The 18,763-nt window shown below is 36.5% G+C and overlaps 2 protein-coding genes across 3 annotated transcripts; both read left to right on the top strand.

The window, feature by feature from the left end:
* Nucleotides 1-3,048: 3,048 nt before the first annotated feature.
* LOC132646022 (keratin-associated protein 20-2-like) lies at nt 3,049-3,255 on the top strand. 2 transcript variants are annotated; one of them, XM_060370144.1, is made up of 2 exons: nt 3,049-3,133; nt 3,179-3,255. In XM_060370144.1, the coding sequence occupies exons 1-2, from the start codon at nt 3,049-3,051 to the stop codon at nt 3,253-3,255; spliced, it is 162 nt and encodes a 53-aa protein (XP_060226127.1). The 2 variants fall into 2 exon arrangements, with proteins under 2 accessions (XP_060226127.1, XP_060226126.1); XM_060370143.1 differs by having other exon boundaries at nt 3,049-3,255.
* Nucleotides 3,256-8,032: 4,777 nt separating this feature from the next.
* On the top strand, nt 8,033-8,191 carry LOC110543746 (keratin-associated protein 20-2-like). The gene has a single exon (XM_021629979.1). The coding sequence runs from the start codon at nt 8,033-8,035 to the stop codon at nt 8,189-8,191; it is 159 nt and encodes a 52-aa protein (XP_021485654.1).
* Nucleotides 8,192-18,763: the final 10,572 nt, after the last annotated feature.

Below are 18,763 nucleotides of genomic sequence, written 5' to 3'. Positions count from 1 at the left end.
TTCTTTATTTCTTCCTTAACCCAGCTATCATTGAGCAGCAAGTTCAGTTTCCATGTGTTTGTAGGTTTTCGTCTAATTCCATTGTTGTTGAGGTGCTACTTTAGTCCATGGTGTTCAGATAGAATACAGGGGATTATTTCAATCCTCTTGTATCTGTTGAGGCTTGCTTTATGACCAATTATATAGTCTATTATATAGTTCCATTAGGTGCTGAAAAGAAGGTATACTCTTTTGAGTTAGTGTGGAAAGTTATGAAGACATCTATTAGGTCTATTTGATTTATGACCTCCGTAAGTGCCTTTATTTCTTTATTAGGCTTCTGTCTAGATGATCTGTCCCTTGGTGAGAATGGGGTGTTGAAGTCTCCCACTATTAAGGTGTTGGGATCTTTGTGTGATTTGAGTTTTAATAATGTTTCCTTTATGAATGTAGGCTCTCTTGTATTTGGGGCATAGATGTTCAGAATTTTGATGTCCTCTTGGTAGATTTTTTTCTTTGATGAGAATGTAGTGCCCCTCCACATCTTTTTTGATTAATTTTGCTTGAAAGTCTATTTTATTAAATATTAGTATAGCTACTCCACCTTGTTTTCTGGGTCCATATGCTTGAAAGACATTTTTCCAGCCCTTTACTCTGAGGTAATGTTTGTCTTTGTTGCAGAGGTGTGTTTTTTGGATGCAGCAGAATGTTGGATCCTGTTTCTGCACCCATTCTATTAGCCTGTGTCTTTTTATTGGAGAGTTGAGTCTATTGATGTTGATAGATAATAGTGACCAATGAACGTTAGTTCCCTTTATATTGGAGTCGGTGGTCTTACTGTGTTCCATTGCTTGTTTTCTTTTAATTTTTGTTGGGACATTATCTGTATGCTATGTTTTCTTGGGTGAAGTTGTTTTCATTGGATTGGAGTTTTCCTTCCAGTATCTTCTGTAGAGCTGGTTTGCTGTGTAGATATTGCATAAATTTAGTTTTGTCATGGAATGTTTGGTTTTCTCCATCTATGTTAATTGAAAGCGTTGCAGTAGTAGTCTGGGTTGGCATCTGTGGTCTCTTAGAGTCTGCATGACACCTGCCCAGGTCCTTCTGGCTTTCATAGATTCTGATGAGAAGTCTGGTGTGATTCTGATAGGTCTACCTTCATATGTTACTTGGCCTTTTTCCCTTGCTGCTTTTAATATCTTTTCTTTGTTCCGTAGATTTAGTGTTTTGACTATGATGTGCTGTGCTGTGTTTCTTTTCTCATCTATTCTATTTGGTGTTCTGTAGGCCTCTTGTATATTTATGGACATCTCTTTCTTTAAGTTGGGAAATTTTTCTTCTATGATTTTCTTGAAAATATTTTCTGGACCTTGGAGCTTGGAGCTTGGAGTCTTCTTTTTCATCAATTCTTGTTATTCTTAGATTTCATCTTTTTATGGCATCCTTGATTTCTCGGATATTTTGTTTGGGACTTTTCTGATCCACTGTGGAAATTGATGTGGAGGTTCCTGGAAGAATAAAAAACAAAGAGCCAAACAAAAACCTAGAAATACATCTTCTACGTGATCCAGCTATACGATGCTTGGACATATACACAAAGGTTTCTATTCCTGACTACATCTGCTTGCCCATGCTCATTACTGCTGCTCTATTTAATATATCCAGGGAATAGAGTTCAGAGTTTAAATCTTTCAGTGATCTTTTTCACCTTTCATAATAATACTCACTCTATCAGCTACAAAATGAGACAAAGAATACCTGACTTAATTGGTCTCTCTTAAGGAATCTATACAACTGTGTTTGTTTGTTTGTTTTAGAGGAGTATACTGATAATTACATATAAACATTTTCTATGTATTCATATTCTGAAGCACATCACCACAATTGTTTATAAAATTTCTGAGTAGGTATGTGTATGTGAATGTCTATATGTATATGTATGTATGTATGTATGTATGTATGTATATGTATGTATGCAGGCATTTGTGTCATATATATGTGTGGTGTAAGAACAAATGTGTTTTAGTAGAAGATGGATGTGGGAAGATGCCAAATGAAACATTACATCATGTTCTTTGCTCTATTTACCTACTGTATTCCCAGATTTCTCTTTCATGGAACATGAAGCTGGGGTGAAAATCACTAAGTCATTGTAATCCTCTTGCATCCTACCCCTTTAACACTAGAATATAGGAATGTGAATACAAACAAATCTTTACATGGGTTCTATTCCTCATGCTTGTACAGCAAGTAGTTCTCTACCTAGCTATTAGTTAAACTCATAAAGCTATATGTCTACGGTTTTTCTGCAAAACTAATTGACCTCAATTTGGAAGAAAATGCAAAAATTATTATCTTTGTTCACCCACTCAACCATAATGCATTCACAGTTATACCAACAAGACCTTCACGTTGGCTTTCAAATGGAAGCACATGCCACACATGTGTCATGTTTATGGATAGAAATGGTCTTATTTTTAAAATCAAGATGTGATAAGACAAAGTGCTAAGGAATGATTCCAAAATATTAACATAAGATGGCAACTACCCATCAGGTAACAAATATATAACCAGTTATTATTTTACTGTTTGTGAGAAAAAATCAAGAAACTTAATCCTCAAGATAAGATTAATTTAAAATAACAAAAAGAAGGAAGGAAGGAAGGAAGGAAGGAAGACATGATTTCCTTCTGTAAGATATTGAAAACCCAACATATGTAAAAAGAGGAAAATTATGTAATGATTTATATCATCTGACAGAATCACGTGTTGTTTTCAATGAACTACAGGAAGAATGACCTAGATACTTGAAAAATTATATCAGATTCATTATTTGACTATGGGATCCTGAGGTAAGAACACAATTATCTCAGCTATGCAGCCTTGTGTGTCCAGGAAATCACAACACTCGTGATGTTTTCTGAAGCACAGTGCAGAGATGTGTGACACTACAATGCCTGTGGTTTCCCAACAACAACCCAGGTGTATAAAAGGCCCCTGGCAGATGGTGACACCCAGACTCCAGGAACCTACTGCTTGTCTTCCTCTGAACAGTTCACTCCTGACACCATGTGTTACTATGGCAGATACTATGGAGGCCTGGGCTATGGCTATGGTGGCCTAGGCTGTGGCTATGGCTGTGGCTATGGCTGTGGCTATGGCTGTGGCTATGGCTGTGGCTATGGCTGTGGCTATGGAGGCTATGGTGGCTATGGTTTTGGCTGCTGCTGCCGCCCACTGTACTGCAGAAGGTATTGGTCCTGTGGCTTCTACTGAGAAGCTTCTGCAGCTGCTCAACACAACTTTCTTCATGTCACGAGCCCTTTAAATCATCTTAAATTGCAATCTTATACCAAACTCTCTGAGGAAAAATAAATAAAATACAGCATGCTCAGACTGCAGAGAAGTCCTTCATTGTCTTCATAGTGCCTTATTTGGGTTCTTACCTATTATATTAAAATAATTTACTTTTAAATAAACTATTTCATTGAAAGTATTGCTTCCTTTGTTTTATTTAATAATCTTCATCAATATGGAATGTATGTCAGTGTACTGCTCTCTGCTCGTTCACAATGGTGTGGTGTTTTGTGAGTAAAAATTTCGGGAAGAATAAAAATTAAGAAAGAAGGAAGTAGTTCCTTTGAACATTCATTGATAGACATTGGATTGTTTCTTTTCTTCTTTTTCTATGGGAGTATTTTTTTAAATTTTTTTATTTATTACAATTTATTCACTTTGTATCCCAGTCATAGCCCCTTCCTTCATCCCTTCCCAATCCTGCCCTCCCTCCCTCTTCTCCTCCTTTCCCCAGTCTACTGATAGGGGTGTTCTTCCTTCCCTTCCATCTAACCGTAGCCTATCAGGTCTTACCAGGACTGGCTGCATTGTCTTCCTCTGTGGCCTGGTATGATGCCCCCCAGCCCACCCAAGGAGAGGTGATAAAGGAACCAGCCACTGAGTTCATGTCAGAGACAGTCCCTGTTCCCTTTACTAGGGAACTCTCTTGGACATTGAGCTGCCATGGGCTACATCTGTGCAGGGGTTCTAGGTTATATTCATTCATGGTCCTTGGTTAGATTATCAGTCTCAGAAAAGACCTCTGAGCCCAGATTTGGGCTTATGAAATCTTACAAAAGAACAGGGAGATAGAAAGACCTAGAAGAACAGCAGATCCACAAGAAAAGCCAAAATAGTCTGTGTTGTTTCTTTACTATGGTGAGTACTGTCACAATGATATTGGTAATTCACATATTTTTATGAGGTCAAATCCTTTTGTCTCTTAGATAAAATTCCAGAAGTGTCACATGTTAGTTCTATGAATATTTGAAAAAGCATCTACATACCATTTCCTCTAATGGCTGTCATTGTGCACATCCTCACAGAGAAGCACATTATTAACAGCCATTCACTACAGTCTCATTGTGACTTTGATTTGTAATTTTGAGATATTAGTGCAATGAAAGCTTATTTCACCCTTCGTCCACCTCTAAATTTTCTTTTGACAAATGTCTGTTCCAAACTTTGAAACTGGAAGCTTACTCCTATGTTGTTCCTACAAGTATTGTGCCAGTGAGTGTGTCTTTGTAGGCCAGCTCTTACTGTAGCTTGCAAGATTTACGGCTATATAAGACCCAGAACTAATTTCTCACTTATGTTGAATACACAGAAGCTTCCAGAACTAAGGAAGCCAGCTAATAGGGGTAAAGCTTCTATTCAGTTATCTGATTAATTCTTCTATGTTCTATGACTTTTGAATTTGTGTCTTCAGAAAGAAATATCATCAAGACTTAGAAGGTAAACAAGAGGATTGGCAAAATCTGTAATTTGTGAGGTCTATGGTATTTGTATGGACAGCAGTTTTGAAAAGGGTAGCCCATTCTTGCCAATGGGCCTTTTATTTCTTAGTCTTTAATATCTTCCTTTTAATTTCTCCTTTGTTTTATTGCCTTACTCATTTATACTTTTTTCTTCTATCCTTACTCTCTTCAAAGCTCTGCACTGCTCGTGTAACCCCATATAGCCATTCAGTAATTCTCTAACCTATACAGATCTATAGTAATAAAAATGGCAGAGAGCTAGCATAACAATAAACACATTGATAATGGAATCTCAGAGAAAACAAAGTAGGTAAAACACTAGAACTCATTGGTACAGGAGAGGTTTTCAAACTGCAAAACCAGAAGGACAGTTGGTAAGGCCAACAACTGACAAGTGAGAACTCATAAATTGAAGTTTCTAAAGAGCAAAGAATACGATTACTTGACTGAAGGGGTATCATTATATAATGGAAAAATCTTTAATGGCTATACTTCCAATAGAAGCTTAGTATCTAAAATACACAAAGAATTAAAAAAAACTAAACATGAAGAAAACAAATCTTTGTTATAAAATAGGACATGGAAATAAACATCTCAAATGCTGAACTATAAAGGCATGAAAAACATTTTTTTTAAATGTTCAGCATCTTTAGACATCAGGGAACTGCAAATAAAACTACTTTGAAATTTCTTCTTACTTCATTTAGAATGGCTAAGATGAAAACCACAACTGACCACAAATGCTAGTGTGTATTCAGAGAATGGAGACACTTATTTGGGACTAGTGGGAGCGCAAACTGGCTCAGCCACCATAGAAATCAGCATGGGGGTTTCTCAAAAATCTGGAAAGAGATCTAGTATATGATCAATGTTTACTAGTCTTAGCTATATACACAAAGGAATCTATGTTCAGCTACAGACATACCTGCTTATTAATATGTATTACTGCCTTATGCATAGCATACAGGAAGTAAGCACAGTATAGATAACCATCGATAATAAAACACAGCAGCTACTCTTATCTGTTGAGATATCTCTCCAGCTGTCTGGTAAACTGACAAGATGGTGCCAGGGCACTCCTAAGAACTGAGTTGAGAGCAGGTATTGGCTCTGGTCTTTGAGTTACCCACACACTTCATCGATAGATGAAGGAATAATAAAACATATTATATTTATTTAGTGTGATATTACTTAGCTATTAAGAAAAATGAAATTATTCAATTTTTAAGTAAAAGGATAGAGCTGAAGAATATTCATTCCTAGTGAGGTTCCTAGACCCAGAAAATCAAATGTCAAGTTTTCTCTAATTGTGAATGCTGGTTTTGAATTTTTGTATCAGTTATTTTATTTCAAATACTCCAGGAAATTTTATACAATTTTGTGGATTGAAGTTTATTATTTTCCGTTCATTTAAAATTTTATTTTCATACATTATTTGGTTTCAGATACAGAACCTTCATACCTATATATTCAAGAATGGTTTTGTTGAATAATGTTCATAATTATATCACTGGATATATTTGTGGGGCCAAAGAATTTCAGGTTAGGTGCTGTAAAATCAGAAGGAAATTGTCTTTTCATGAAACATACAATAGATATATTTAAAATAATGTGATCTCATTTACATATATTTTTTGTATAACATAGATTGTTATACTCCCTGAAATAAATGTGTTTACTAGGTATGTTTTATTTTATACCATGTATATTTCAATACATCTATGACAAACCAAACACAACTATGCCTTCCAATGATTACTGTGAATTAATATGAATACTCTATCCTTCACCTACAAACTGAGATAAAGAAAGTGCACATGACTCATTTGATCATTTTTAAGAAGTATGAAGTTCTTTAGAGGGGACAGTACTCAGAATTGCATTTAATATTTTGTGTGTGTGAGGCAAAGGTCTCATTGCTGAAGCATGTTCATGGAATTTGATGGTATGTGTGAGTAGTAGTAGGCAAAATTATGTAAGTGGTAGTTGGATGAATATGTGTAGATCCAGAGAAGAAGTTGTCCAGTTCTTGTTCTATAAACTGAACTGACATGAGACAGGTTCTCTTACTACCTGGCAACCAGTGAGCCCAACTCTTCCACTTCTTTTTTTTTAATTTTTTATTTAACTTTTATTAATTACACTTTATTCCTTTTGTATCCCCCATAAGCCCCTCCCTTCTCCCCTCCCGGTCCCCCCCCCCCTTTTGCATGCATGCCTCTCCCCAAGTCCACTGATAGGGGAGGTCCTCCTCTCCTTCTTTCTGATTTTTTTTGTTGTTGTTGTTCTTCTCAATGCAGTTTATTCAGGAACCTTGAACAATCTTCTGACCCTGGGGACCCTACAGCACTTATGTGAAGATTGTAGCTTGTTACGGGGTTCAGGAGATTTGATCCAAGGCTCTTATGCATTCACAGCAGCTACTCTTATCTGTTGAGATATCTCTCCAGCTGTCTGGTAAACTGACAAGATGGTGCCAGGGCACTCCTAAGAACTGAGTTGAGAGCAGGTATTGGCTCTGGTCTTTGAGTTACCCACACAATTGTAGTGCATTCCACAGTAACATATCCAAGACCATTACGTGGCTTCCCAGAGAGAAACCTGGGGAATATGCAGTTTCTGCACAGAAGGTAGTTTTCTCTTCTTATTTTATACAACATGCAAGAAAACAATGAACTCAGGTATATGTCCGAATGTGCTAGTACTTGCTACCAAATGACATATACCGTAACTAATAATGAACTTACTGTTCATGGGAAAAGTGACAGAAATGTACTCCACCATGTAAGATAGATTCCAAATAACAAAAACAGAATAACAGGAAGGAAAACACAAAAACATTCCATGGGGTAAAGAAAACCAAAGAAATGTAAAAAGGAGAAAGCAGAAAACTGCTTAATGATTTATCATCTGACAGAATTATGTCATGCATTCTCTGAACTAAATAAAAAATGGCTCAAAGTTTTGACAACTGAATCAGGCTGTACATGGGATTGGGATCCTGATGTCGAAGCACAATTATTTCAGTTATGCAGCTTTGTGTACCGATAAATCATGACACTTGTGATGTTTTCTGAAGCACAGTGGAGACATATATGATGCTACAATGCCTGTGGTTTTTGGCAACAATTACCCAGGTGTATAAAAGGCTGTGGATGAGTGGTGACATTCAGACTCAAGAAACTTACTGCTGTCTTCAACTGATCACCAGTAATTCATTGCTACTCACTGATACCATGTGTTACTATGGCAGATACTATGGAGGCCTGGGCTATGGTTATGGTGGCCTAGGCTATGGCTATGGCTGTGGCTATGGTTGTGGCTACGGTGGCTATGGTTATGGCTGCTGCCGCCCTCTGTGCTGTAGAAGGTACTGGTCCTATGGCTTCTTCTAAGGAGTTCCTACAGCTACCCTGCCTGTTGGTTGTAACCTGCTGTCTTACTGGAAGTGACTACAAGTTTTCTTACATCAGAAATTCCTTATTTCAAATTTCCCATTATACTAAACAGCCCATCTTATACTAACATTCTCATCTTCCTTCTCACCTTCAGTTGAACTAGATGACAGCTTACAGAGAAGTTCCTCATTGTCTACATAATGCCTTGTAAAATGAGAACAGGGGCAATCTCAAATTTTGTGTAAAATACTTGCTTTTCAATAAACTATTTCATTAAAATACTTTCTTATACTTGTACCAAATATCTCCATCATTCTGGGACATATATTTGTGTATTTGTGTCTAGTTTATCACATGTATGAGGTTGTTTGTGGATAAATGACAGAGAAGTAGAAAAGGGAGAGGGAGAAAAGAAAGAAAGAAAGAGGAGAGGGATATATTTCTTTTCAACATACATCTATTTATGGAAATTTGGGTTGTTCTTTTCTTTATTATCAAACATACAAAATTGCCTTTTATTTATAATTAACTTTGATTTTGTTATTAAATAGAATTTAACTTGATGAAGTTTCATTTCCTCCACTTTTTAAAATTTAGTTTTCATTTTTGTTTGTTTTTAATTAAATTTTTATTTTTTATATTAATTAGTTTATTCACTTTGTATCCCAGCTGTAGCCCCCTCCCTCATTTCCTTCCAATCCCACCCTCCCTCCCTCATCTCCTGCCATGCCTTTCTCCAAGTCCACTTCTAGGGGAGGTCCTCCTCTCCTTCCATCTGACCTTAGCTCATCAGAACTGGTTGCATTGTCCCCCTATGTGCCCTAGCAAGGCTGCTCCCACCACATGGGGAGACTTTCAAAGAGCTAGCCACTGAGTTCTTGTCTGAGACTGTCCCTGTTCCCCTTACTAGAGAACTCACTTGGATATTGAGCTGCCATGGGTTACATCTGAGCAGGGGTTCTAGGTTTTATCCTTGGATGTTCCTTGGTTGGAGTATCAGTCTCAGAAAAGACCCCTGTACCCAGATATTTTGGTTCTGCTGCTCTCCTTGTGGAGCTCCTGTCCTCTCCAGATCTTACTATCTCCCCTTCTTTTCTAAGATCCAGCTATACCACTTCTAGGCATAGATTGAAAATATGCTCATGTACACAACAAGGACATGTGTTCAATCATGTTCATAGCAGTTTTATTCATAATAGCCAGAACCTGGAAACAACCCAGGTGTCCCTCAAAGGAGGAATGGATACAGACATTGTGCTACATTTACACAATAGAATACTACTCAGCAATTAAAAACAAGGAAATCATGGAATTTGCAGGCAAATGGTGGGAACTAGAAAAAAAATCATCCTGAGTGAGGTATCCCAGAAACAGAAAGACATGCACAGTATAGACTCACTTTTAAGTGGATACTAGATATATAATATAGGATAAACCTACAAAAATCTGTACACCTAAAGAAGCTTAGCAAGAAGGAGGACCATGGGTAAGATGATCAGTTCTCTCTCAGAAAGACAAACAGGACGGACATTGGAAGAAGGAGAAAATAGGAAACAGAACAGGAGCCTACCACAGAGGTCCTCTGAAAGACTTTAACCATCAGAGTCCAATCAGTTTATTTTTTTTTTTGAGAATTTTATACAATATAATTTGATCATATTCACCTTGGAGCCTTTTCCTCTCAAGTTCTCAAGTTTATATCTCTTACCTTACTCACCCAACTTTGCGCACTCTTTAAAAACAAAACAAAACCCCCTTAAAATCAAATGGAGTTTTGTGCCCATGTAATCTTGGTTAGATTTCTATCCAGTGAAGCTTGGTCTACCCACCAATGACTGCATCCTTAAAGAAAACTGACTCTTCCTCTCCAGAAACCATCAACTATCACTAGACCTGTATCTTGGGGTGGAAATTCATGACTGTGTCTATCTCTTTGCTGGAACTGTGTCAGGCCTCAGCCTGTGGAGGTCTTGTGAATGCTGTCTCCGCTGCTGTGAATTCATATGTACAACTGTTCTTCTTTGTTTAGAAAACATGATTTTCTGATACTCTTTATGACTCTTACAATCTTTTTATTGCCCTTCTTCAACTATATCTGATATTTGTGAAGATAGGCTTCAACTATATCTGATATTTGTGATGTTTAGGGATAGGCATCCCTAGTCTCTTATTTTTGGTATTTTGATAATTTGTGAGTTTCTTCTTGTTAATCACTATCTTAAATGTTTCCATGATCAGGGTTGAGAAATACACTGATCTACTTGTATATGATAAGCTATTAATAGTTATTAAATCCACACCTTTTCTATCATAAGAAACATCACAATGAATTTGGTAGTTGCAGACCTATCTTTGAGACTAAATTCTTTTGTCTTTTGTTAACTTTTCAAAAGTACACTAAACAAGTTCTATGACTATTTTGACAATAGTCTACACAATGTTTTCTGCAATGGCTGTTATCACTCACATCCGCAACTCATTCAGAGTTTCTTTTCCTTCCCTTGTTCTCTAATAACCATTCTCTCTCTGTAGCCATTTCATTATGGGAAGTCAGCTGGTGTTGTCACTCACAAGGCTCTTTCTCCCTTTTAAATTCTTTGTGAATTTCATACAATATATTTTGATCATATCCACCCCCCAACCTTCTGTCTTCCTACCCAGTCTTCCCTCTCAACCCTGCTTTGTGTTCTAGTTCAGTAAAATGTGTGCTCACCATATATAAATGGTTGTGTGACCTTAACTAGAGGGTAACAGGGCCATATCTTTAAGAAAACTGACTCTCCCAATGACGTCAGGAATCAGCTTCCAGTAGATCCTTCTATGGAGAAAGAACTTTGTGCTTACCTCCACTTTTTTGTGATGGAATTTTGTCAGGCAGACGTTTTGCATGTGCTGTTTCAATTGCTGTGGCTACTATATGAAAATGTTCTGCTATGTCCAGAGAACAGTTTCTTTTTAATCATCTACAGATTTGGGCTCTTAGAACTTTTCTGTTCCTGCTGCAATGATCTTTGAACCTTGGGGAAAGAAAGTGTAATATAGATATCTTTCTATATTATATCTTTGTTGTAAAAGGATATTAAAATTTACTATAGGTTTAACTTCTGGTAACGCTGCTGTTAATCCTCAGCAGCTGTAAAACCAAATCACCACACGGAGACTGGGTTTTTAGTTAACCTAGAACACAATGCTGGGCAATATTTACTCCCTCCTAAACCTCCAAGCCCTCAGTTTCCTAACATTTAGATTTCCCACATTATACTTGCTTTTTGTGAAATCTTAGTTCTGGTTCATGCTCCAAGTCCTCCAAGATCTCTCCTCCAGCTCTGCTCTCCTCGTGCTCTGCTCTCCTCGAGCTCCTCCTCCTTCTCGCCCCTTCCTGTTCTCTAGCTCCTCCCCTCTTTCCTATCCTCTGGCTCCTCCCATTGCACAACATTGTATCTACTTGCTTTATTTGTGTCCTGTTTACACAAGAGTTGAGACAGGATGCTTATAGTAAGTATCACAATGCAATATCAAGATTGAAACCAGCGAGTTGGGGGTGGGGAAATCAGAATTTGAATTAACAAGGGTAAGGCATATACATTTTAAAAGAACATTGTATCAACATATCTTCCTAGTGTCTTTTGCAGTATGTTATCTGTTATACCTTGATGGTGTTAACTACCATCAAAAGTAGATTCTCTGATGAGAGTTTGGAGATGAACTAATTTATGGGTATAATGATATCATTGGGAGTCAATTTAATACTATGATCACTTAGTAGAGTAATAATGTTATCTTCCTTAAGTCCTTGGCCTATTTATCCATAGGTTTTTAGCCCCAATAACAGTACCAGGTATGGGTTTCATCTTGGGAAGCAGGACTGAAATGCAATCAAGGTGTTTGGTTACCTCTATGGCATTGGTTACCCTATCATATCAGTGGACTTGAAAGGACAATTCTCAATTTCATATGGATAAACAAAAAACCCAGAATTGCTAAAAACAACCCTGTAAATAAATTTAAAAAAAAAAGATCTTCTGGAGGTATCTCCATCACGGATCTCAAGCTGTGTTATATAGAGAAACTATAGTTAAAACAGCATGGTACCAGCATAGAAACAGACTGGTGGATCAACAGAATAAAATTGGAGACCCAGAAATAAACCCGCACACCGACAGATACTTGATTTTTGACAAAGAAGCCAAAACAATTCAATGGGAAAGGTTGATGTTTTCATTCCCGCCTCTTTCCTGCAATATAAATTAAAGAATGTAATAATGATACCAAAGACCAAGTTCCTATACAAAATATGTCATCAAAGTAAAATAAGTTCTCCTCTTGTTTGGCCTGCTAAACTAATGCACAGGTTACTCAGGAGATAAGAGGAAGACTCTGAGCTCTGGAGAGGGTTCTAGACCAAGAGCAGCAAGCAAAGGCATGGCTGAAGCCAGCCAGTGAACACACCTCAAATGATGGCTTCGAATACTGTTCAACTTTCCACACTTAAATAAAAGTTACCTGACTCATCTTACCGTGATCAGTCAATGCATACATGGAAAACAATGCCACTTACATCAGGGACAAGAGAAGGCTGCCCACTTTTTCCATACCTTTTCAATACAGTACTTAAAGTTAAAGCTAAAGCACTAAGACAACTAAAGGACACTAAGGGGATACAAACTGGAAAGGAAGAGGTCAAAGTGTTGCTATTCACAGATAAAATGATAGTATATGAAAGTGAGCACCATGTTTCTACCAGAGAACTCCTACAGCTGATAAACATCTTCAGCAAAGTGGCTGGATACAAAATTAACTCAAAATATCAGTGGCCCTCCTTTACACAAATGACAAATGGGCTGAGAAAGAAATTAAGGAAATAATACCCTTCACAATAGCCACAAATAACCAAATAAGAGAAAACCCTGTATGACAAGAACTCCACGTCTCAGAAGAGAGACACTGAAGAAGGTAAAAGAAGATGAAAAGATATCCAATGCTCATGGATCAGTAGGATTAACATAGTAAAAGTGGCCATTTTAGCAAAAGCAAATCTACAGATTTAATGCAATTCCCATCAAAATTCCATCACAATTCTTTACAGATCTTGAAAGAACAATTCTCAACTCCATGTGGAAAAAAAAAATTATATCCTTTATCACATGTTCTTCTATATCCATAGGTACAATAGAAGTCTTTAAGTTTCTTATGTTCCAAACATATTCGTATCTTTAAAATCTTATGTTATAATGAGACTAAAAGTTCTCTAACCCTAGCACTCTAAGTAAGGTCTGCATAATGGCACCTGAAATATGTTTTTGAAAGGGTTACATATTGCTTGTGCTTCCAAGTGGAACTTACTCCACAGCATTTTCTAAAAACAACTCCACATTATTTCCTCTGTTTCTACTTTTTATTTTTATTTACCACAGGACCATGAAACTTCTTAGGATATTTTCTTAGAAGTATTTCGTGATAAATATTCCAATAAAAGGCTCTTTGCCAAAATTGAACAAGGTTTGCTAAAGGAGGAGAAAGCCATATTATCTCAGAAAAGTAGAGGAACCAAATGTGACTTTGGAATATGTAAGCTTTTATCTAAATCACATATTACTCCCAAGATCCTTGCAGCTCTTCTGTCCTTTAACACTGGCCAGAGGATTTCCGGCCAGTGAAGGAGACACATTTTACTTGTTTTTTTCCCTCCAGAATTTCTTGTAATTGAAACATTTCTTTTCTAGATTATGGATAACATTTTCTTCTCAGTTCAATTAGCATCATGTTGACATACACATACTATTATTAAGGATATATGATTTATAAAACTATGCAAACTAATGCCAGAATTTTAATTATGTTGCAAAGCTAAATTTGTTTGATTTCTTTAGAGATTTCTTTTTTTTTCTGGTTTTCTTTTTTTAAATTATTCTTTCTTTAATTTTTATGTTTTAAATATTCAACACAAGTTATTTATTTTGTATCCCAGCCATAGCCCTCTCCCTCAATCCCTCCTAATCCCACCCTCCTTCCCTCATGTTCTCCCTGCCCCTTTCCAAGTCCACTAATAGGGGAGGTCCTCCTCCCCTTCCATCTGACCCTAGCTTATTAGTGAAGTATCCCAAAAGCAGAAAAATACACATGGTATATACTCACTTATATAAATCTATAAGATAGGATAAATAAACTGAAATCTATAAACCTAAAGAAGATAAACAAGAAAGAGGACTCGAGGTAAGATGACCAATCCTCACTTAGAAAGACAAATGGGATGGACATTGGATGTAGGATTTCCTTGTTTTTAATTGCTGAGTAGTATTCCATTGTGTAAAAGTACCACAATTTCTGTATCCATTCCTCCACTGAGGGACATCTGGGTTGTCTCCAGGTTCTGGCTATTACGAATAAAGCTGCTACAAACATGGTTGAGCAAATGTTCTTGTGTACTTGAGCATCTTTTGGATATATGCCTAGGAGCAGTATAGCTAGATCTTGAGGAAGTGCTATTTCTAATTGTCTGAGAAAGCGCCAGTTTGATTTCCACAGTGGTTGTACAAGTTTACATTCCTACCAGCAGTGGAGGAGGGTTCCCAGTTCTCCACAACCTCTCCAGCACGTGTTGTCACGTGAGTTTTTAACCTTCGCCATTCTGACAGGTGTAAAGTAGAATCTCAGAGACATTTTGATTTGCATCTCTCTGATGGCTAAGGACATTGAACATCTCTTTAGGTGTTTCTCTGCCATTCTATATTCCTCTACAAAGAATTCTCTGTGTAGCTCGTTACCACATTTTTTAATTGGATTGCTTAATTTATTGGTTTTTAATTTCTTTAGTTCTTTATATATTTTGGAAATCAGCCCTCTGTCAGATATAGGGTTGTCAGATATCTTTTCCTAGTCTGTAGGCTGTTGTTTTGTTCTAATTACAAAAACAAAAAAATACAAAAGATTCAATAAAAATATTTGTGTAGTAAAAGGAAATAACAATAATTCTAGGCATGCAAACATGACCACACAGCTCTGTATATAGGTGGTGATATGAGGTCCTTGTGTTAGTGAAGCATTTGCTCTTACTAAATCATCTCTCTAGTCCTCCCAGAGCAATGTTTATAGAGTCATATACACTTCATTGTCTGTATTGGGTAAATAAGTGATGTGTGTTGTTGGAGGGATAGGATTATCTTGTGACTAAATGGCGCTTGCTAGATTAATAATTTACAAAAGTTTCTTTTACATTAAAATAATGTCAACATAATTTGTAAATAATACATTGATAGAAATTTAAGAAGAGATTATATGAATATTGTGAGGCAAATACAATCCATACATATTCTAACTCAAGAGGGTTGAGTTCACCACAAGAAAACAGCTCACAGAGTCAACTAAGCAGTGCTCATAAAGACTCACAGAGACTGAAGGGACAATCAGGGAGCCTTGTAAGGGTCTGAGCTAGGCCCTCTACATATGTTACAGCTGTGTACCTTGGGGTTCTTGTGAGACTCCTAACAGTGGGAGTTGGTGCATCCCGGCCTCCATTGCCTACTCTTGAGACCCTCTTCCCTCTACCAAGCTGCCTTCTCCAGCCTTGATAGGAGGGTATGTACCCGACCGTAGTGTAACTTGTTGTTCTGTGTTCGGTTGATAGCCCTGGGAGGTGTGTTCTTTTCTGAAGGGAAATAGAGGAGGGGTGGGTTTGGATGAGATGGGTGGTGGTGGGAAGTGACTTGGAGAAGTGGAAGGAGAAAAAATGTGCTTGAGATGTAATATATGTGAAAAGAATAATTAAAAATTAAAGAGTATTTAAAGAAATGCATTAAAAATGAGCAATAATTAGTTAAAAGTCACCCAAGACACAGCACACACTTTCTAAATTTTATCTTCTGTTGGACAATATAGAAGTATAAGAAATTATTTTATCCTGGTTCCTTATTAGAGAAAGATTAGTAACCATTACATGAAAGAAAGTAAATCATTTTTAAACATTAGCTACAGCGTAGACCAACTAGAACTTTCAAAAACATTAAAAAAAATCTTTTTCTAAGCTTAATTCTATGACCCTGAGTCTGTGATCCTAAGCACTGAAGGAGCAAAAGATAAAAAAAATATACCTACAAAAGTGTGGATAGAAGGATTTACACCAGCACTGGTCATGACGGCTGAAATGCAGTAATCACAAATGTCTGTATATGAGACAAAGGCCTTGTGAAAAAATCAGATGAGAGAATAATAAAATTCCTAGTCCTGAATGGAAGCTTTCACCAAAGTGGTTTTTTAACAAAATCTGCATGCCATAGTATTTGTGTTACTTATATCTAAGAAGTCATTTTTCATTATTGAGTTATATTCAAATTGCGTATAGCTGAATGCTATATTTTTTCAGTCTGCTTATTGCTCTCCCTTAATGGTAAATTTAGAGCATCTATATTTTATATAATTTTGATATTTGAGAATGTCAATATGTCAGTTTGTAAACTGATTTCTATTTGTTTTATATTTGTCTTTGATTTCTGGATTTATTTCCCTGATTTTTAATATAATTGTTTTACTAACCCATATCATAAAATCTGGAAATTAAAGAGGATATTAGAAAAATATCCAGAAATTTAGAGAAAAATGAAATAAAATTATTTTACTGTTAATGAGGTTATAACATAATTTTTTATAATGTCAGGTAAAATGGGATCTTTATTCTCAGTGAGTCTATATTTTAGTGAATATAAACTTAATGTAGTTAAAATATCATTTGGAAAGGCATGTTTCTTATAATAAATAACTCCACATGATACTACTTATATTATTTTATGCGAAATATATTAAATGTCAAAGATAAACAAATTAATGCTTTTTAATAAAAATAGTTTGAATTCTCTGAAATATTAGATTGAATAGTTCCTCCTGATTGCAAATGTAGCCTCATTAGAAATACGTTTAAAGCAGACAAACATAAAATGGCTGTGTAGAAACAAAGAAATATGTTTCAGTTCTAATATTCAGAGTTCAAGTAGCCGAGAACAGAGACATCAGGTGGATTTGGTGGTCAAAGGTCATCCTCTGCTACACACTAAGCTCAAGACCAGCCTGGACTCTGTGGGATTCTTTCTAAATCAGTCCACCACCAAGGAGAAGATAAAGTGAACAAATTAAGAGCAGAAAAAATTAGGCTCTCATTTTGGAAAGTACATTAATTCAGAGAAATTAATGTTATTATTGTTTTTGATAGCAGTATATGAAGAAAGGATTTTAGTCTGTTGAGGATTTTATCAGTGGGAAAATGTTTATGGCATGCATACATTCACATTAGTGTCACCTAGGAATACTATCTTTCCTTATCGGATTTTGGGAGGCAACTAGGTGGTTTCAATCACTAATCAAAATTCAAAAGAGGGGCAGTCAAATCAAAGAGCAACAGAATGAAAAAGAATCTAGGCTCAGGGATCTTTTCTGAGACTCATACTCCAACCCAGGACCATGCATAGAGATAACCTAGAACCCCTGCACAGATGTAGTCCATGGCAGCTCAGTATCCAAGTGGGTTTCCCTAATAAGGGGAACAGGGACTGTTTCTGACATGAACTCAGTGGTTGGCTCTTTGATCACCTCCCCGTGAAGGAGGAGCAGCCTTACCAGGCCACAGAGAAAGACAATGCAGTCAGTCCTGATGAGACCTCATAGGGTAGGGTCAGATGGAAGAGGAGGACCTCCCCTATCAGTGGACGGGGGGAGGGGCATGGGAGGAAATGAGGGAGGGAGGATAAGATTGGGAAGGGATGAGGAAGGGAGCTACAGCAGGAATACAAAGTTAATAAACTGTAATAAATAAAAAAATAAATTAAAAAATTTAACTTGAAAAATAGCCACAGAAACAAGGAGAGTGTGGTCTTTAATCTTCATCAAGGAATCATCTCTTTGCTACAATGACCACTACAGAAAACCACAACCAATCAAAATACAGAGTTGTGGAGCCCAGCCTTAATGGCTAGATGGATAAAACACTCCTGCACCTAAGGCTCAGGTGTCATTGCAGAAAAAGGGATAGGAAGATTGTATTCAACAGAGGATCAAGGAATTTGAGGTGTGATTGTATCAGATGCTATTGTCATCCACAATATCTCACCAAAATGATTGCTCAAATATGAAGGAAAATAATTGTCTTTAAAACAAATGTACAGCATAGAGAAGCAGTGGTAGTTATTAAAAGGCATATAAATAAAAGTCTTTATGATTTGTTAGTAAGAATTGATTTTTTTTCCATTCATTTTTAGAAGCCTAATTATCACAAAAGGACAGTTTCACTTCTCTCTGTTCTTTCTCTTCCCCGGAGGCAAATGTACACATTGAACTTCTACAAACTTACAAGTACATTTGGGAGACTATTGTTGAAAATTAATGGAACTAGGAAAAGGCAATGAGTACAACAATATAGTTTATTTAACAGCAAAAATTTATTTTATATATAAGTTGAGATCCAGGTCGATGTATTATACAAATTATTAAGTACATTTTAGAAGAAATACTTTTATGGACTGTCATAGTATATCATTGATAAAGATGAGACAAAAAAATAGACAAGTTGAATTTCAACAAATAATA

The sequence above is a fragment of the Meriones unguiculatus genome, chromosome 17 (genome assembly GCF_030254825.1).
Source record: "Meriones unguiculatus strain TT.TT164.6M chromosome 17, Bangor_MerUng_6.1, whole genome shotgun sequence".
Taxonomy (NCBI): Eukaryota; Metazoa; Chordata; class Mammalia; order Rodentia; family Muridae; genus Meriones; species Meriones unguiculatus.
This window is presented reverse-complemented; position numbering and strand designations above follow the sequence as displayed.

What these genes read in the sequence shown, in the direction of transcription:
- LOC132646022 (XM_060370143.1), top strand. Translation starts at nt 3,049, where the DNA reads ATGTGTTACTATGGCAGATACTATGGAGGCCTGGGCTATGGCTATGGT.
- LOC110543746 (XM_021629979.1), top strand. Translation starts at nt 8,033, where the DNA reads ATGTGTTACTATGGCAGATACTATGGAGGCCTGGGCTATGGTTATGGT.